Source organism: Anas acuta, chromosome 8 (genome assembly GCF_963932015.1).
Source record: "Anas acuta chromosome 8, bAnaAcu1.1, whole genome shotgun sequence".
Classification (NCBI taxonomy): Eukaryota; Metazoa; Chordata; class Aves; order Anseriformes; family Anatidae; genus Anas; species Anas acuta.
Genome location: NC_088986.1, coordinates 8,764,850 through 8,786,465, shown reverse-complemented (window position 1 = coordinate 8,786,465; position 21,616 = coordinate 8,764,850). Strand labels below are relative to the sequence as shown.

Below are 21,616 nucleotides of genomic sequence, written 5' to 3'. Positions count from 1 at the left end.
CCCAGAAGGCTAAAGCACCTGGTTCTGCTGATTTCCAGTGCTATTCCAGCAGGCACCCTCTTGGATAACCAAAAAACCAGCACAGCCGCAGCTCACCACCATAGGACCAGAGGTCCCCAAAGGCACGAACCCATTCTGCAGTCTGTACACCAAGCACACAGCCCAGCACCCAAACACCCTCCTCCCCATGCACAGTACACAGCATCTTGTATACCTGTGTTCCTGTAAGCAAAAAGATCTGCCAAACCGCATTGGAGAGCTCTGACAAAATTGACACCAGATGCATCCTCCCCAAGTCGGCAAGGACAAGCTGAGATTGCTATCCTGTGACGTCTTACAGCTGGAGGCTTCATCAACATATGACATTAAAGTACATGTGATAAGAAGGGTGTGCCAAATAGCTAAATTGTAGCCTTCCTCTAACATACCAAATAACAAGGCAAACTCGAGCTAAATTAGAAGGCAAACAGTGGATTAAGTAATATAACAATTGTCATATGTATTAAATTTGATTTTTTTTTTTTTTTTTTACTACAGCAGGATGTTAGTAATGAAAACAATCCTTTAGCTCCTCAACTTTGTAAACCCACAAAAGAAAGTGTGTTCATCAGATCTCCCTTTGTCCTACCACCTAGTGCATGGCTTGTAGCAAAAGGCCATGTGAAAATGGGAGTAAAGATAAAGACAAGTACAAAGTAGGTTAAAACACTACCAAATTAGCTGTCTGTATTCAGTTACATCAACAAGAGCATTTCCAGCCCAGCTGGTACTCAGCTGCTAGAGGAGGTGGAGAAAGATGTTGAGCCAGAATCTCAGTAATTCGTTGATTAAAAGATGCACTTCATTAGAACATTCTGCTATTAAATCCTACATGGTTTTCCTCTTACAAACCTAAACAACTATTAATTTTATAACATGCACTGAATCTGCATAACTAAAGAATATCTAAGCGACATTTTTCTGCTGGGAAATGCTGTCTCAGCTCCAGAACACTTTGCAGAAGATATCAATTTTGACAGAGTTACTGAAAGAGAAAATTCTGATTTGACGATCTGGAGGTTGTCATATTGTTAGAATTGTCATCATTTCTTTCGAATAGCATTTATTTTATTACTTTTGACTGTCATGCCTTGTTGAAATATTAACATCAATGTCAAAATGATTCCACAGATCATACCTTTACGTGATGACTAACCTCTTATCTTTATTACTTGGCAGTGTTTGGTCACCATCAAGGGGGAAACACAGTAGGGTTTCGACTGAGGCTCATGTTCGGGCAGGCTGGAATTTTTTGTTCCAAAACCTTTTAAACGTTCCTTTTTTTGATTCAACTTAGAGTACAAACACATTTCTTCCCCTGGAAGAGAAATCTGACATTTCAACATCCTGCACGTGTGGTGATGATAACAGCATTCATTTGCACTGACTTTCAACCACTGTCTTGGAAGGAGTTTAGAAAAGCCCATTGAGAGCTCTCCTCCGGTGGCACAGCTGTAGGGACTCCCCTGGAATAGTAGCCAAAGCTAGAGGATCCCTGCAGTTTTAAGTCCTTTCATAAAACTGATTGAAAGGTACAGAACATCTCCTTTACTAGGAACTTACATATAATATAAGGACATTGCAGCTTTTTAATTGTTACCACTACTCTGCTACACCGCAGTAATTCGCCAAACCTAGCTTATAATTAATTTAATTTCAATTTATTTTTTTGGCCCAGATGTTTTTGTTCACCCATTCTGCCTCTAGCAGCCAGGCAAGAAAACCTTTTTAAGCAATACAAACAACTAGTCAAAACATCTTCCTGAAATGATTAAAAACTCCTGGTTTTAACTTGGACTTGACCATCTTAGAGATCTTCTCCAACTTAAATGATTCTATGATTCTAGGGCTAGGGAGTTCACCAGATTCCTGAGAAATAGGTGAAACAAGTGTGCAGTCCCTGCAGAGATCTGCAAGAGTGAATGGGGCATCACTCAGCAGAATTAGTTCCAAGCAGCTCCCGCCACAGGACCTTCTGTCCGAGTAAGGATGCGATGATGGGAGAGCACTGCTGGTCTGCTGCAGCAGGAAGAGAGTTGCTGTAGAAAGCAAAAATAAAATAAAAGTAACCTTTAATCTGCAGCTAGCCTGAAAATGAATTTTCCTGAAAATGAATTTTTTAAAAAGTGTTCTTTAAACCACCAGCATTATTTTTAGGCACACATGCCACAGAATAGGCCATTTTTCAGCAAAAAGATTTTAAATATATTCCCTATTTCGCCCATGAAAGCTTTCCCAAGAATCTTCCCCCATGTTTTTATTTTAATGAGATATCAGCCTTCATTTTAATTTTCAGAAAGGAGAGTGGAATACTCCAACAAACAAAAACTTTTGGGAGAACAGTTGTCTTGTATTTGGAAAAAATACTTGGATCCAAAGAAAGCAATTTTTTCCTTTTCTGATTTGTTACAGGTTCAAAACATCAACTGATATGATGGGAAAGCTGCTTTGCAGCTTCTAGAGAAAGTTGTGCTTTTAAACCAATGGGCCACAGGATCCAGTGGGAGAGAGACAGGTATCCCAGAGCAAGACAGAAGTATCTGCTCAGACTTCTGTAAGCAAATTATGCACAAACATCTGTTAGTGAAAAGAGCAGGAAAGAAATCACAGCAAACAGATGTTCACGAGGCCTGAGAACATTGCTGTAAAGCTGCTGTTCTTCAAGAATTCCAGGCACTTATCAATCTGGTATTAGATTGTATAGGCTGAAAGCACTCGGGGCATACTCCATCGAAGACCTGGGTAGAGTCACCAGATCCAGGGCCATTTGCTTCTGGGTTGCATGGTGGAGGTGGCAAGGTGCATTTGTGTGCAAGGAACTCGGTGAACTGTCCAACTACCTGGATTGCTCTACAAGGAGCTGCCAAACACTGCCCCCAAAGCTCCCTTTCCACCCCAGAAGTCTGTGCATAGCACATCACACCGCAACCCGCTGAAAAAGGAGCCCGCTAACTCTGAGGCCACAGATAACCGCACTTGAACATGGATTATGGTCTCAAGAGTTTGTTTCCTGGCAGGATTTGCTCCTCGGTTTTCATACAACAGGACAGATTCAGATAGACCTGAGACACTGGAAATCATGTATGTGAAACAGGTGAAAACACACAACTGACCAAATAAATGCTACATGCCCTTATGCTCAAACCAGGGCTTCTTCACCTCTGGCACAGGTAATGGCTCACACAACAGCAAGCAGCACTGCAGGGCCAAAACAAGATCTAGAGTTTTCTTCCCTGCTTCCCTCCCCTCAGACTTTCACCCAACTCCCATTTGCAATGGTGAGGAAGGGACAGAAGACTGAAAACAAGCAAGAACTCTATTAACACATGCAAATGTCGGTAAGCTAATGAGATTCCAAAACTACCTCAACTCCCAGAAAGAAATTACCCAAATCAGGTCAATCTGAATAATAATGAGATGACATTTTCTCCTCATGGGAGGCCACAGCTGAAGCATGCGAAGCTGCTCACAGTCCTCTTGTCTCAATGACCACATCAACCTAATAAACTTCTGTTACATCAATATTGTTCCTGTCATTGCACTTAGCATAATTAATTCAGATGCAATCAGGACAGAGAGCAAAACAGTCTCTGCAAGCACCCCCCCAGCACTGCAGTCATGCTGGCATTTTAAAAGTGGATTTAATCAAATGTTAATCAGGAGAGAGAAAGTTCAGGCAGGTGCAGCTGCAAATAATCCAGAAAGATTAAGGATGTCTCAGTGGCTGATTATCCTGCAGCACGGGAAACACGCACCGTGAGGAGGATGACAATCTGTTTCCATCTCCTCCTTTAACAAGGCCCATTGTAATTGCCTGAATATTTATTTTTCCAACTGGAAGTATGTGAAGCATTTTGCAATATGTGACTTTACTGGCTCTCTTCTCCTTGTCTGTACAAAACAACTCAAAGTGAAAAAGTGACCTGGTCAAAATGAATTTGTATGAGCATTTTTCCATGCGATAACCTTTTTGTATTATTAATGAAGTCCTATTATTAAATGTTATTTTCCCCATCAGTAACTTGGTGACAAGATTTTTAAGGTATAGCCAGATGAAGAGTTTCCATGCAAAACGAATGTTTCAGTGAATTCCCCAGTACATACTGTAAAGTAAAAACCCTGACTAAAATCGTATGATTTTTCATGACATGAAAAAAGGACAAGGAGAAACCATAGACACAGAAGCATGATGATTCAGCTGGTGATAAGGCTGGGGAAAAAAGCACTGACCTCTTTTATGCTCACCATATTTTTCACCATCTGTTTCTAGTATAAGAGTATTTATTTTTCTTTTAGCCCTAACTATCACATAAAGAAGTTATCTCCCTTAATACACATGCATGCACATCTGATTCTTTCATGTAAACTTTGTGTTGAGTGGGCAAAGCAAAAAATTCATGTGCAGAAAATCATGAATACTTCATGTCCAACAGTGCTTTAAGCTTCAGAGGCCCATAGATAAGTTTTAACAGGAAGAAAAAGAGGTTGGCCATGGGAACATTCTCATAAGTTCAACATCACTACTGAGGCAGATGCATTGACAGAAGAGCCTCTCTGTTGCTCACCCTGTGCCAGAATTAAGTTGCAATTTAACTCCAACTGACCCACCTGGAAATGACAGGAGACCACCCTTGGTTTGAAAGCAAGCTGATGGGCGATGACTGCCAATCCAAGCTCGAGCTTTATTGTAGCCAACTCTCTTTAGAACAGCCTGGAGCAGACCTTTGAACAGCCTGTGACCACAGCTTTGGATACTCACATCAAAACCAATCAAAAGATCACAGAGATAGAGAAATACATGTATGGGACATAGAAAAGTAACTCTGATTTTGTGCCTTTTTTCCCCCTGTAGTCTTGGTAAAGTATATTTTGCGGAGGAAAATAGACTGTACCAGGAAAGTCTGGTTTCTGCAGGAGTTCGAGGTAGGTGATCACGATGGTTCGTTCTACATAGTGATCTCCTACATCTTAGGGCTGGATCCTGCTTTAATATTTTGTTAATATAAAAGCCCCAGTGAGCAGACTGGCATTTTTGGGCATAGTTTATTCTGGTCTTTGAGCTAGGAAAAGTTATGCAATGGATACTGCCATGCTTTCGCTAACACCAAGGTAGGAGCTTTTAACAAGCCTGAGCTCCTGCAGAAAACAGGCCAAGCAGAGCCATTTGCAGAGCCTGACACATGGGTTTTGGGGGGCTGGGGCAGCCCCTGGGTCCCTGGTGAATGTTTATCTGCTGCATCAGTCAGGGCTTGGACCTTTTAGCTCCCGGACATTATTAGGGCTGGTCTATGTCACCAGCTTTACAGCCCACTCCTTCGGCTCGTTATCAGTCCATGAGGGAAATACCAACGGAATAACTCCAGGTTGAGCTGAGGCTGAGCAAGAAAGGCTCATTTAGCAAAAACGCTGAGGGAGAGAGGGAGCAGGGCTGGTGGGGGTGCACAGACAAGTGTTTCCATTCAGATGCCAAAACACATGTGAACAGACAATTTATTTACATTAGCCATTTTTTGGAAGAAGAAATGGGAAGGGGGAGAGGTTGGCTCCACTGTGGATTCTCATGTTCTGTCTCAGCAGATGTGAGCTGTCGGGCCCTGTGCCGTGTCCCCTTGGCACCACGCCACCACCCGCTGGCGTAGGGCCACCAGGTCCTGAACAACACACCACGACCATGTGGAGCCCTGCCTTCTTGCTGTAGGTCCACCTCATCTTCCACCTCCTTTCACCCAAAACCCCACCGCTGGCTGCCGAGGCCAGGCAGGAGGAGGCTGGCTGGAGGACAACCACGACCTCCAGCTGAGGTGGAGCTGGCCTACTGCCCGCGGTCTCCAGGGCAGAGGCAGGGGGGTGCAGAACTATCAGGCTTCATCCCAAAGGGGCTCTGTGTGCTCCTCACACATCTCTGCAGGCCAATTACAAGGGAAGCAGACATGAAAGTGAGCACAGGATGGAGGCTGAGGCACGTTTACTGAATGGGAAGCAACAGGCTTGAGAAGGGATTGGCAGCACATCGGCCACACAAGCAGCACCACAATGAGTAACCTGCAAACAGCCCTGAAGTCACACCTGGACCTCAGTTCGAGACACTTCCCTTCTAACAGGGCAAAGAAAGAGGCAGAAAGCACATCTAGATCATAAATGATCTAGAAAAAAGTCCAATATCCACATTTACTGGAAAAACTCCCGGGAAATTGCTCAGTGGCCTAAAGGAAGTCCAGCCCAGAGGAACAAGCTATGCTGCAGAGATGGTGGGAGTTTGTGCAAGTCTGGCACGAGCTGATCTGGGACATATCACAGGAGGGAGCAGCTCTTTGCACAGCTCTCAGTCAGAGCAGCTGACTAAATAGTGCCATGTGGCTGCTAATGAAGTGCCAAGACGTGAGACTGATATCTAGATGCCAAAGGCTTCTCATGGGCCCAAAAGGATGAAATTAGCTTTTGAAGTGTACTTGTGAACTAATTTTGATTTTACAACATCACATATACACAGCTCAAGATGAAAGATTGTTTTACAGTTACAAACCAGGACTGCTCATGTTGGTGTCCCACTAATGGAACATAATACCTCCAACTGAACTTCCTTCCCAAAGTACATCCATATATTTGATCTGGCAAAGATATTTTAATTTTAAGCAAATGACATTGTTACCTAGAGTTCAATCTGCCAGATCTTGTTTTCAGTTTGGAAAACAAACTCTTCAGTAGAAAAATTAGCCTCCAAATCCCCAACAAACTTTAAATTTAGTTTCTGAAACAAGTTCTGAAAGAGTGCTCACTGTTTGATCTCAAACTGATGAACTCAGCTGCATGAAAACCAGGATTTCTGTTCTTAGGAGAGCTCCTTGTAAATCCTGAGACCGACTGGGGACCAAGTAGGTGAGGTAAGTAACAAATGTTTCTACATGTATTTTTCCCCATGCTCCCCAGACTCAGAATACTTAGGGCTCACAGTCTTGTCTGGGGGTAAATTCAAACACATGCTGAAGTTGCAGAAACAGCTGGCTGGAGCCAAGGAGAACCAGAACAAATCAATCTGAAAACCAGTGCTGTAAGAAGTCCTGTTGTCCACAGTTGTGCTAAGACCTGTGAGCATCCCTGTTGCCCAATGACCTGCAAATACTGGCTCACCCCATGTCAAACTTCCCTACCCTAGATGCAGCCTTACTGTGGGCAGGGCCCTATTCAGATGCTCAGGGCCTTCCCCAGTAAAATTGTCTTGTTTTACAACAGGAGCTTCTCTGCCAAGAGGTGAACTTCCACTATAGCCAACTGTACACGCACTGGCTAAGAAAGCAGTCCCTGCAGTAATGCCCATCAGAAGTGTGAAATACTCACCAGGCTGACCAGGGTCTGCACTTCCAGCATCTCCCAGCACACTCAGCTCCTTATAGAGCCAAGAACAGCAAGTCTAATAGCAGAAGTTCTTATCACTCTTAAAAGAAATTAGTTAGAAGGACAACTTAAGAAAAGTTTTAGGCACACACCTCAGTCTATCCAGCAAAGCCCATGAGCATACGTTAAACTTTAAGCAGTGTTTCTGTCAAAATGAAGTCAAGTTGAAGGTAAGCATATGTCTAAAGTACAGCAGGTGTTGAGGAGAATCAGCAAAGGGGAAAGGACATCTGTCCTGGGAGTAGAACACGTTTCACATTTTACAGTCTTTCCCGACCTCCAGACTAGCAGGTCTTGCCTCAGATTCTGGCTACTCCTCTGCTACAGTTTATAAATGAATAATTGCTAGTAAAATAAAACTGCTGATTTATTTTTTTTTAAACTTTTTTCCACAGCTGCATCTATTACCCAAGTGTACAAATATTGTATTAACAAGATCACCTGACTCAGCTCTGTTTTTTATCACAGCAAATGTGTTACAGATCTATAATCAGAACCATGCCTCTCAACATGATTTGTGGGACTCTTAACTGTTTATGCTAAAAATAGCTTTTGTCTTTTAAATTTAGCAGCATCACAACATCCCACGAGATTGCTCATGTTAGATTCTTGACTGCATTCATGGCCGTGCAGTTATTTGAGAGGTGAACAAGAGTTTGAGCTCATGCTTCATGCTCCTTGAGCAGGCTGCAAGAGTCTACCCGGGCTCTTCTTGCTGTCCCGGGGGCACAGCACAAGTTACATTGTCAACTTTTAGCTGTCTTCTGTGACATGCGAAGTGTCTGTCAGGATTAGGCAAAGCTCCCCAAACAATAAATATTTTCTGCCATAACAGACTAAAAAAAATAGTACTGGATCACACTAAAGGTCCATACAACTCATCGTCCCGTCACTGTGGATGGCCAACACAGATGTCTGGTGAAGAGCACAGAAAATAGGAGAGCTCTGTAGGGATCCTCTCCCCCTGAACTCTCACAGCCTCCAGCCTTCTGCAGCTCACAGGCTTCCTGAGCCAGGTGATGTCTTTGGATTCAGTAATCCTCAGTGGATTCGTTTCCGATCCAACTGCAGCCATAGCTGCGTTGTCCATATGAGCTCCCCCCCCCAAAAAAAAAATCTATATCAATAATGCTCATCTGGTCCTGCAACTTCAGGGATGTGCAGGTGTATCTTACCAAGATTATATTATTGTATATGCTAATATCTTAGAAATTTGTATTTTGTTTGTGGGAGGGAGGGTGTAAAACATCAGCTGTGTGCAGTGGGAGGGGCGAGCAAATGGTTAAGGCCAGAACTGGGCTTCAGAACACCCACGATCTGTTCCTAAATCGGCCACAGACTTTGTTGTTGCTTTGGGCATATTAGTTCAGTCCCTTATCTGTCAACTAGAAAGAATTATGCTGTTTTGGTCCCCCTGTAAGGTCCCTGGGATACACCAATTACCAGCCCTCACTTCACCTAACTTTAGGTTTTTAAACATAGCACTTTTCTTGTGCCCTAATCTAGTCAATGGAGAGAGACTGACACAGTGTGAGATAAGTCTCCTGAGAGAGTTATACCTTTCTCCAGAGAGGTATACTTCCTCCTCCTGAGATATAAATGAGAAAACCTATAATCTCTTGATATTTCATGAAATTACTGTGCTAAAGTACCTGGAGTCAGCTACCATGACTCCAAGTCTCCATATTTAAAATAATGGGCTAATACAAAAAACACTTAAAAAAAAAAAAAAAAAGCTCTCAATGAGTATATCCCATCTGCTGAACTACAGACAGGAGTAACTAATTCAAATATGCATTCATGGCAATGCTTGAGCAGAGCAGATGTGAAACCCAAAGGCCAAATGCATCCGGATGCGAAGTACTTGCCTTTCTAGCATCATGTTCTGACTTTCCCATCAATTTTCTCATCCAACTCTCCCTCTGCACATAGGTTACAGCCCACGACTTCCACATCATTTACATTTATGTTACAGTAACTGAACTTCTGAAAGATTTCATTGGTTTAATAGTACTTGGCAATAAGCACTTTGGCACAGTATAGGTTCTTTCCAGCCTGTGCGTGCAGTCTGATACTATATTTATGCTCTGGGTGTTTGTTTTCTTTTAAATTTACTTTTTTTTTTTTAATTGGGGTTGGGGTGTGAAGGCACAAAAGAGACAAGGCAGGGAAGGTAATAAAAGAGGGAAAGAGGAGAATGATGGGATCTAAAATTAGTTACTTAAACATTCTGTGTGGAACTGAATGATGATTTGATAGGGCTGTCAAACCTGACTTCTTCCTGAAACCCGCACAAATAAATAAGCACATAAAAGAACTAACAGAAGCCTCGGCCCAGCCTGTCAGCACAGCAGCTCCATCATGGCAAGAATATATAAAAACAACTACAAGCCAGTTTCTCAGCAATGCTCTGGCTATGACGCAGAAAGAAGAATTTAGCATGTGGCTAATTGCCTTTCATCTAAAAGTCAGATTGCAGAGTGATTTTTCAAACAAGAAAGTCAGAGATAACTGAGCACAGAAGAAACTCAGATTAGATGTCTTGATGAGATTAATCCCACCCAGCATTAGATGTCTAACTAAACACTAGATGTCTAATTTAAGCTGGTTATTTTGGTTTCTGTTATCAAAAGAGGCTGTGAAATGCTGACAGAGGTTCATGTCTGGCATCTTAAAGAACTGTGAAGAACTGATGGGTGAAGTAACTTTGGAGGAGCACATTTCTCCTAGCTATTGATGAAATACCTGTAGTTAAGTCATTTCAAATCCATTGCAGAAACAGTTTGTGCATCTCCATCATCAGTTCAAAAGCTGTGAGAAAACCCATGATTTGTGAGTGGTATGAGGCACTTTGCTATCATTTTGCATGTACTGGGGATTTGTTAGGGTGCAGTCTCACTCAAGACTGAGCTGTAGGAAAGAGACCTGGGATGTCAGAGTGCACCAATAGCAGTGACCAGTTCTGCACTGAACTGGCAGACGTGCAGTCTGAGCTGAGCTGGAGGGAAGTCTCATCACACTGAGAACTGATGTGGAGCAGACAACACACCAGCTGGATAAGGAAATAGCAATGAACCAACAGCATTTAGGGCTCTACATGTTAACTGAATCCATTATATTTTATACACCTGTTCCATGGTTAGAAGCATTGAACTAAGGGGTGACCAGATCCTAATCTCAAAGAGGAGAAAACCAGGAATGTCTTTATTTAATACATTTGAGTGACTGTAGCATACAGATGGCAGAAGATATCAGAAACAAGCCATCTACCTCTTCTACTAAGTGATGAATATTCATTGCCCTAGTCAGCTTAGATCCATGCTGCTCTGGCAACAGCCCAATTACTTTCTGTAAAGACCATGACTAAAACATAGATTTACTTTATATTCTCTGCCCTGCTGTTCATTTCTAGCATAGCTTGTTTATCTCCCAATATATGTTTTGCTACAGCCATAAACTTGACTTCAGCAACAAGCATCTGAGCAGTGCTTGGAGAGGGAATCATAAGCAGGCATGGCAAACAGCAGCCATCTGGCTCAAGTCCCAGCACTATTCCATTCGAGCAGATCTGTTCTTTGGTGGCCACTTAGAGTTGTATTTTATTTATTTAGTGCTGCTAAACCTCATCTTTATTTGTTCATGTAAATTGCCTGAGTGGCCCTGGACTTGGAAGGGAAACACATTTTTCCCCCCCTAACAAAGAAACAGATGATCTCATTGGCAAATGAGACACATACGGCATTGTGTTTACTTCAGAGCAAGTTCACTTATGAATCAAGCCACTTGACTTACCAAGCTTTTTTCCCCCCCTTTTCTATTACGGGGAAACCTCTGTCAGTGAGGAGGATGTCCCTTCTTCACCTCACGCCATTCCGCATTCCCCTGCTGTCGGGGTTGCTGCCTCACTGCCCTGGTGGTGCCTTTTCAGTCTGGTTACTGAGCACTTAACTTCTGTTTGAGTAAAGAGACAAACTATCTTACAAGTTTGGGTACTTGAAAATCTAGCCCTCAGATCCAAGTGTACTGAATCCTAAAAAGAACAATGCCATGCAATTAAAACGTCTGTGACAGGTGCCACCCATATGCTGCTGCTCTTCTTGGGGATGCTCCATCCATCGCTGTCCTCCTCTTGCAGGAACTGCTCCAACCACAAAGCACTCACTCACTTCCCTGTATTAACTCAAGAGTCTGGACACAAACTTCTGTTTCCCACATTCAAAATGAATCTAAGCCATCAAAGAGCTATTTGCCAAGGAAAAAGTTAGAAGTCTCACTGCATAAAAATATTAATCCTACCAGAACTCCCACCCCTCCCTGGAGAACCGATTCCTTATTTTCCTAAAAGAAGTCCCCATGAAGTGGTATTCTAGAGTGAGGGCCCATTTTTGTCACACAGCTGTCTTCCAGTTTTTCCCGGGGGAAGCTCTGTCCTACTTCTGGGTGATGGACAAGTGGCCACCCACAGCTCCCCACCCCATGGCAGGCTCATCCAGCCACCAAACCCTACAGCTTCTCCCAGCCTCTCTGCTCATCATTTGGACAGTCCTTTCAGACAGCAAAACACAGGGTGAATTTCCAAGTCCTTTTTCCAAAGTTTTCCTTGGTGCAGCTGATACTCCTCTGACTTGGAGTCAGCAGACTGAGGACAAATCAACCGAATGATGGAGTGGAAGAAATGAAGGAATCATCACTAGTTTGCGCATTAAACAGCTGATTTACCAAAAGGCATGAGTACAGTTACATAGGGAATTGTTTCAAAAATAGTTCTCTGCATACAGGAGACATGACCACATATGCTCCTCTCCTGATTCATGACCTGTCACTATGACATGCGGTATAACCTCTGTTGTTAGCTGTTATTAATTAGCGGGACAGTTCTCAGCCCAGGGACAGCTGCCATGAGTGTTACCACAGCTATGAGCTAACACATTTGTAGAATCACAGTTAAATAAATTGCACATGCTACCTGGTAGTGCCATTAGAATTGACAGCCTTTTACATTTTCATTTTTATTTTTAAATTATTTATTTTTCAAGAACAGACTTTCTGGCAACTGCAGACCTGTCCAAAAATTCATGTGAAATCTGTTCAGATGGAGGTAGTACAGAAAAGCACCCGTTCATAGGAATTAGCACGATTGCATACAATTGTTCTCTATTTGTGTGTTTGACTTGTTTATCTGGGCTACCCCCAGGCACAAAAATCTCTGAGCACACAGGAATCTCATGTTTGTTTGCAAGTTGGAAGCCTGCAGCCCCAAGAAGCCTCCCAGCAGAGGGGACAGGACCCGTACCTTCCTAAAGCATGCGAATACCTTGAAGAGAGCTGGCTCACATTGTGTAGTGAAAAACCTCCTGCAGATCTTAAACACCAAGACCAAACAGCCCCTTGCAGCTGCTGTTCTGCAACACTGGGGTCAGTAGTACTCCCCCCAACCTTTCTAGGAGGCAAGGGAGGTTATGGTACCTACAATTCATTCCACTGTCCTTTATTATGCCACAGTAGTCAACAGAAAACGTAGAGATTAAAACTCCCAGCTCTTCTGCAGATGAGTTATTGTCCAGTCTCGGAGGCAGAGCTCATAACATTCCTTTTATACATCCGCCTCGGCTTAAACCTATTTCTGGGGTTATCTGAGTGTTGCAGGGAGGAGCAGCGTGAAAACAGCTATGAGATATGGCTGGGTGCCTGGGGATGAAGCTTGCCTTTCCATGGCATGATGACCAATTGTATTATTAGCGTGCATGAGTGCAGGTCAAAGCTAATTAAAGCCAACAGCCAAGTGTTTTCAGCCACACCGCTCACCTACAGAATCAAAAAGAGCAATCAACTGGGAAAACATTTTGCTGCACTTTTTCAGCTTCTTGCTCCAAAAATCCGGACTGATCTTCCATACAGGGATAAATGAAAAAAAAAAAAAAAAAGAGTAAGAAATTCCTACAACATCTGAACTGAATATGTAGTTATTGGAAGCTTTTGGTTTTGTGTTTCACCCTGAGCTTTAACTGGCAGGAGACAGCAGATTCACGAGCTTTTTCCAAAGAACCTATGAGAGAAGGGAGTCTACTTGACAGAGTTATATCTCTGGCGAGGAACAGCGCTGATAATCACTTTCACTGGAGATGCTGTAAAGTGGCTCATAATTCATTCCTTTTGTACAATAAACGCAGGACAATTAAATCCAGCTCTCTTCGATACTATGCATAGAGCTCCAGGACAATCCATCATTGCCTGTTTATGCACAACAGTGCAGAATTAACAAGAAACAACAAATGTGCTTGGGTACACTGTCTCATTGCATTTTCCCACAGTTACAGGGATCCAGCATTGTAACTAGACTGCACTTAACATAGCCCCTTTGCTTGCAAGGCATAAGTTTTATTTTTCTGTATTTATTTCCCTTTCTCACCCAGCAGGAAGAGATTTTCAACACAACTGGGTTTGTATTTTGTTAGTTTCAGACTAGTGCCCATGCCCAGAGAATGCTTCCACCCAGTCTCTCTGCTACTGACCCCTTGGTGAGACTCAATCAAATATTTCCCTTTTTACAGCCAAAATTTGGCCATAAAGTCTCCTTATTCCATTCTCTGGATCTAATGGAAATAGATGAAGATCTGACAAGTCTGCAGAATCCCAAACAAGGATTCAGTAGTTCAGTAAAAAATGCCATTAAAATACAAGCTCTTTCCTGAGCACTGAAACCATCAGAAAGGTGTTTTGCTATGGATCTGTTTGGAGAATGAACTCCTTTTCCAATCCCTAGCAAGGAGTGAGTTAGAGTTTACATCACAGCCTTTTCCTGACTGGGAACATTAACAAACCTCTTCCTCTTGCCAAAGCCACCTCTTTCCAAATAGGAACATAACCCTACGAAACTTCCACCTTCCATCAAATTCAAGGGAAATTACCCTATGGGTTCAAATGTTCTTAACAGATGTGCAGAACTAGGCCAGTCCATCTCACGAGAAACTGCATCTAGTTTCCTCCTTCACTCCACAGCGACACCAAATTAGAGTTTTCACCTCACTGTTGTTACACTTCTCAGCTTGTCATCACCAGCCTCCTGTGAAGCCAGCCACAGCACTTTGGTACCTCCGAAGAAAAAAGCTCTGAATTTTAACATACGGTCTCCAAATGGCTCCTTAAGTAATTGAAAAATGTGAATAACATCAATCTGAAGTACTATTCCTTGTCCAGGATAAGGGTCTGTAAGGATCCTACTCCACACTGCTGAAGGCAACGGTCTTCAGAAAGATCTCAAACCCGATCCTTTCCAGAGACAGGCGTTATTGTCAGATCCAAGAGGAGAATATAAACGAGTCAGGTCCATGTAAGGCCCTGTGCCACACATCTGAAACCAGGCTGACAGAGCTCAGTGATCTGAGGATGACAGCAATAGTGGGAAACTTGTGCTATTCCTGCATGCAAGCATTTAAGAAAACAAATAGTTTATGTGAACAGATTTCAGTCTATGATTTGTTTGCAAGCTGTTAACTTTGTGCTATTTGTCTTTCTTGGGATACAATTAGTCATCAGTGTCATCTGGCTTCTTGATACAGTTAATAGATTAAAATCAAAACAAACAAATAACAAAAGCAACAACTAATGAGCAATGAAAGCATGTCTTCAAGCCAGTATCTTTGCATTCATTAGAACACAGATTCCAGAAAACAATGCTTTCCTCCAAACTAACATAATGATGCCCTCGTTATGGGTGGCAAGCAGCAAAAAATATTTTCTCATGTTATGTCTTACACAAGAGGAATTCAAGATGTGTTTCCATCCCTAAACCTTTAAAAATGGACTTAGATCACTTGGGAAAGACAGATTTGTTTAATTATATATTCTACAAGAAAAAATGACTAAGGAAATTATCAAAAACATTTGGTGTCTTCAAGTTGTGCAATATTTACACTAGATAAATATGGCAATTTCATTTTAACCTTGTTTCCAAAAAAACATGAGGCTTATGGGTTCCTGCTGTCCCTCTGTGTAGATGCTTTTGTCTTTATGATCTCCCCTGAAATATTTCTGAACCCACAGGCAAGTTTCAAATCTATTAGACAGAGGAGAAGCTGTCTCCAAGACAGTCCTTTCCTACATGTTTTATGAAAATAGATGACTGGACAGAGACTCGCTGAACCCTCCTGCGGAAGAAAAAGTTGCAGGGTGAGCCTTATTAGGGACATCAGAGACCCATAAAGATAATACGAATGCCCTAATTAACAGAAACGCCTCAGTTACAGTTCAAACCATATTAGACCACTGGGAATCCAAGCAAATGACCTAAAACCATAGGAAACCAGGCTTCATTAATGTCACTGCTCATGGAAAAGCGTAAGTGTTTGAGGATCAGAGCTTAACATCCAAATGGCTCCACGTGGACAGACCTTCAGCTTCAGTATTTCACTCCCCTGGCCTGGGATCTCACTTAATCTGTGCATCTACTGCGTCCAGCAGAACCCAGCTCTAACCAGGGGGCCCTCCTAGGACTTCTCCATGTGACGGATGTCAGCCTCCTAACACGGCACAACCTTGGCCGCACTGCCCGAGGCCAGAATTCTCATGGGCACCATACCAGCACTTACTTCACAGGATTTAAAGAGGACATCCTGCAAACTGAGCTTTTTTAAAGCTCAAGGCAAAACTAGGAGCTTTTCTGGGATGGGAAAAAAAGTAACTTCTAGGCATCATCAGCTTGCAACAAACCTCAATGTTGACTAGTAAAAAAAAAAAAAAAAAAAAAAAAAAAATCTCTTTAACACCTTAATTCCTTTTTGTTATTTACTACTTCCAGTCCTGTGCCTGAACACAATACTAAAGCAGTTTAAACAACAATCTTTGATGGGTTTTGACTCAAAAGCAGGGCTTTAAAGTCTTCCAAATATTTATAACTATCTGAAATAGTATTCATTTTTCCCTTGTTACTCCAAAAAGCAAGAGCACAGAAGGAAATTGATCTTTGATTCTGCTAAAATATCAAGGGGAATTTTACCAAATGTCAGTCTCCTCAAACTGCGTATATTTGTTTAAAACATTTTGCTTAACAGCAGATCGAGGGGGCAATTTTCAGGGTAGAAGTTTTGCAAATATTTTAAGTACAGTTTTAATTGACCCAGTTTGACATTAAAAGCACTTTTTAAACTCTTGATATTGTTGGCCATTTAAGATAAGTGGCAATAAATACAGATTAATTGTAACACATGAAATGAAATCTTCGAGCTGTGGTAGGCCAGTGAAAAGGCCCTTTGTGTGCCGGGGAGGTGCAAGATCATGTGTTAGGGTTAGGCTAACAGAATACCCCGTCAAGCTCAGCAAGGTTTTTGGTAGCTCACGCTGTGACCAACTGCAAAGACAACAAACTTTAGGCAAAGGCAAGCCGTGTGATTGGCAGCTATTAAGAAAAACAAAAATGCTAGAAGGAAGGGCTCCCTTCTGACAGGAGCACCGCACAGCACAAGAGTTACAGGCAGGCCAACACTGGAGCTTTTATTGTGTGGGAGATGATTGAACTATGAGCGTAAATTCAGACAGACAACTTCTGAGCTTTTTGTGTTTCAAGGAGATGCTGGATAAATGCTACAGACTTGGTGAGAGGCTCCACAGGGGACACTGTCTGGTACGTCTCTTCATAATACTAGAAAAAACAAAAACAACCCTCCCACACACCCTCCAATTTCCACCCCTCCTGAGCCTTGCATGCAATAAGACAAGTCACATCAGAAGGCTGCAGAGGGTCTCAAGGTCTGAATCGCTTCTCATTGACAGCGCTTGCTTATTTGGCCTGGTTGCTGCTTTAAGCAAACAGCAAAGATCTAACAAACACATGGTATGTCAAAACATTAATTGGTTTTGGCTGCTTGCTTTGTCCCTCACAAGGATAACCACCCTTGATGAATAGAAAGTGGTTCTGTTTCCTTTTTTCCCAGTTTCAGGCAGATACCAAGCTTATGAATGATTGCACTTCTACTAGAAGTGTCTTTCCCTCCCTAGATAGGACAGTTGAACAAGAAGGAAAGGGTCCACCTCTCTGCATGTCTAAATCTCTTTTCTGTGCACTCAAAGACGGAAAGTTTGCTGAGTGCTAGGGCTAGCAAAGGATATGAACAGTGAGTGAAAGGGTTGGCCAACATTGGGCTTCAACTGTATCACATGGTGAGACTTGGAAGCTTTGTTCTGCTAGGTGCTGTGGGGGATTACAGCTCTCCCTCTCCCATGGGGAGGAAATCCAGCCCCGTGTGAGTTTTCCAGAGCTACTGGCAGAGGATTTCCTTCACCCCTACAGCACACACCAAGGCGCTCTCCAAGAAGTGACAGACAGCACTCCTGGGCCAGCCAGCAGCTTGCTGACTCTCCTCAGGAATAACATGGCTCTTCCATGGGCAGCAACACAAAACGTTGCTCAGGGAGGTCTTAATTTGCTGAGCAGCATGCTCAAGGTCAGGTAGAGGTAAGGACAGAGCCCTGAATTCTTGACTCCTGCTCTCAGGGTTCAGTTAATCCCTCCCACCAGAAAGGCAGGCATTTGTTGGAGGTCCATTTTCTGCATTTCCTCTGTAGCTAGTGGGAAGATGTCTCCAGAGGGCAATTCCTTCCATCTTAAAACATGGATCTGAGCTAAGTGGGAGGATTTATCCCACAGGGATTCACGGGTGAAAGGAACCTGATGATCTTACACAGAAGATGTGTTGAACTTTCAGATACCTACAGATCAAGAGGGAGCGTCCCACCCTAACAGTTACCACTGTTACCAAGATACCAGACAATGTTCAGAAATCTAAAGAAAAAAATAATTAAGAACCAACTCTGGCTTGACTTCTCCAACTCCCATCTGTATTTTGCTCTGGAAAGGTTCCAAACACCGTCCTCATCACCATGTTTCAGCACATCTTCTCCAACTGCTAAAAACTATCCCTGTTCTGATTACCTAAGGTTGCAAAGCTGCTTCCCCCCACAGCTCATGGTTTACTCTTCACTGTGTTTCTCGAATTTGTTCCTGATTACCAGTAAGCCCTTTCAGGTCTCCAGAGAACAACCTTCAAGTGTTCCTGAACTCTGCACACAGGAATGTTGCCCCAGGCTGCCTCTTGGGCTGGTAAGAGTTTCTGATGCTCTTTGCAGCCCTTTGCTACTTAAGAACATTTTCAGGCATGGTTGATGGCACACTTGGCCAATTAGCAGTAACGAGGCTGCATGGTTTGAGTGCCCATGACTCATTAGGTTTATAGAGAGTCCTGGAGGCATGCCTAGGTCACATTTACAAAGCTGCTACCTAATACTGCTCTGGCCTTGAGAATGAACTGCTCAGAGTGCAGTCCAGAGATCCTGAGATGCTCAAGATAATTATTTACTCTAAACAGCATTATTCTGTTCATACCATGCCATGACTGATACATGTACTACATACCACAACCTCCTGCATGCAGAGGAACCAATAAAGTGCTATAGATTATGGAGAGGTTTCACCTCCTCCTCCCTTAGAGATTTTTTTTTAGAGATTTTCTGAGATCTAATAAAAGTTCAGCTCATGCTGTGCTCTTCCAGTGGATGAGCACCACCAATTTCTCTTCCAATCACTTATTTTCATGAAGCATGGAAGAACTTTTCTTGGAGTCTCTAGCCATCTGTCAACTTGGGTTATAATCAGCCAACAGACTAAAAATTTACAAGGGGGAAAAGACATTCACACACACCTATATGCAGACACTCACAAACACCACGATTGCTTAAGCCTCATTTCCTTAGGAAACCAGATTAAAAATAGCATTGATGTCAATAATGAAGTCTTTATTTCTTTGGCAGACTCCTGTTACTTTTAAACCAACCCTCTCAGTGAGAGGTACTGCAAAATTTTCAGCTGGAACCAGACCAGATCGCTAAGTGATAAGAACCTCACAGCAGTTTCACTATACCTCAAACACCTTAAGGAAAAACGCAAAGTGAATATGAATTCTGTGTAAATACTGAAAACTGGTGCTGAATTTCATACCGAGTTAACCCAGTGGTGGCATTTGATTTTTCTCTCGAATTACCTTCAACATATAAATACAATTTAAAAAAAGTCTGCAAACCTCAGAATTTAAGGTATTTCCCATAACAAACTACAGAAAAATACTAAAAATACCCATGTTATTTATTTTAGATATAAGTCACCTAAGTTTCAGTCCTGCAACATTTTTCCTGGACAGTGACAGAGATTTCATTTCTGCCAGGAACAGATCCAAAGCTAAACTCCAACAAAGTGTTAGTACTTAGATGAAAAAGCTGTTCGGAGGTTTTCTGGCAGAAAGGTCACTGGCTGGTGAAAAACAGTTTATCAAAATCAAAGTACTCTGCAAGTCTCAGTGAATACCTCTAGAGACAGAAAAAGTTACAGAACACATTCATCTGGCGTTTTGCTTATTCACCTGCCTCCCCTTTCTCATTGCCTGTCTGGAAGTCAACAGGAGTAAAGGCCGGTAGTTCTGAAGACATCTTTTTAATTAAAAAAAAGTTAGTTCACAGCTCTAAAAAATTAGTCTACCAGCAGCAAGAACTCCAGCACTACCTCCTAGCCAGTCACCTGCAGACTTGCAGTGGCCACAGCTCTGAAGCTTCTACCAAAACCAGCACTCACTCCAGTATTTTCTACTCGTGTTAAGACCTTTTATATTCTTAAGTTTGGTTTTTAAAAAGGTTAATTACAAATCTGAAACATGAACATTTTCCATGGATTGGAGTTGCTTCTCACTCCCTACCAGTCTAGACCTGACTCACATTTCATTAGGTCTATTACACAGAGCAGGAAGGGATCCGAGATTCAAGAATGAATCCGATCTTCTTCCAGTTTTAGATGGCAGCTCAGCTATTGGACTTGGGCTTGAGCCCAGTTGTAGTTGCCACTAGACCAATTTTGTCCACAGATCTCTGCTGCTTTCTACACACCACTATAAAATGGGTGAACAGTGGCAGAGTTTGTTTTCAACATCTTTGAGAGGTGAATAACTGAAGTTTACGACATCTCTTCTGGCTGGCTGGCGCTCTAATTATTTCCCCTCTGCCTCTCTAAGTAACTCTATCTTCACTTTACGTTTCTGATATTTAAATATTTTTTTTGGGCAGATGTATATTGCACACACGTTTTCTTTTGCTTGACACGTCTCTTGTGATCTACCAGAGAAAACAACAATGGAACAGGAATTTAATAGGCTTAAGAAGAGAGAGAGGGTATGGATGTCTTCCAGTAATGTGAAAGTAACAGCCTAGATTAAAGCACTGGAATGACAAATAAATGTTGTCTCATCCAGGTGCATATGCCAGTCACCTTGATGTCAGCTGCAGAAGTCCCATTAATTCAGCAAGAATAGGATCTGATCCCAAATCCATAAATCCTTTCTCAGCAAGTTTGCTCTGATGGTATTCCTGGCATAACCATGACCAAGAAATCCTGGAACTCTCTCAAGAACGCCCACTTTAATGAGATTTCCAGTCCCAGTTTCCATACCAGTAAAAATTCTCAAAAAAAATCCACATAATTTACAGCCAGGCTTTTTAAGGCTTTCAGTTCTGTATCTTTTGCAGAACAACTAACTCTAGCAGCATTTGTGCCCTGTCTTTGCAATCCATCAAGATGGTGGCCGGTACTTCATCCATGCACGGTCCTCCTACAATTTGCCCCTAAAACTGATCAGAAATGCCTTGAAGCTGTAGAAGCTCAGCGGTACAAAATACAGAAGTACAAAGTATTCAGAAGTACAAAGCTCCTCCTGACCGAGGAGGTCTAGGTCGCCTTTGGGCAGTGCTGCTCCTCCAGGCAGGAGGGAACATGAACCCACATCAACCCTGTCAGTCTGTGTTAATGTGAGACACTAATGAAGGATTTATGCTAACATACAGGGTTCTGAACTTCAGCAGCTGAGTTGCCAGATTTCCTTCTGCTCTGGGACACCACCGCACAGCTGGGTGACTGGAAGTGCATTTGGGTGCAGTAACATCTTAAATCTGTGCTACCAGCTGGGATAATCACTGCAGAGGCGAGATCCTTGGATCTTTTGCCATCTGTATCCTATTTGCCTTTTCACACTAGCATCCCACGGAAATCTCAGTGGTAGGAGGAACACTGCCAGCCTTGGGGTTCTCCACATCGCCTTTTACAGATCTCGCTAACAGTGCTGTTGGATCTGGTTGGGAACTTTCTGATGAGACT

The 21,616-nt window shown here is 42.6% G+C and overlaps 1 protein-coding gene across 3 annotated transcripts in view; it reads right to left on the bottom strand.

Moving 5' to 3' along the window:
- TRABD2B (TraB domain containing 2B) overlaps positions 1-21,616 on the bottom strand; it is a 279,252-nt gene that overhangs the window by 80,742 nt on the left and 176,894 nt on the right. The window contains exon 5 of one of the 3 annotated variants that reach the window (XM_068690371.1): positions 1,685-2,078. The exons of the other annotated variants lie outside the window; for them this stretch is intronic. Within the exon in view, the coding sequence (XP_068546472.1) occupies positions 1,789-2,078 (290 nt within the window). The 3' untranslated portion in view covers positions 1,685-1,788. Of the gene's footprint in view, positions 1-1,684; positions 2,079-21,616 lie in introns of those variants that run through there. 3 annotated transcript variants of the gene reach the window in all.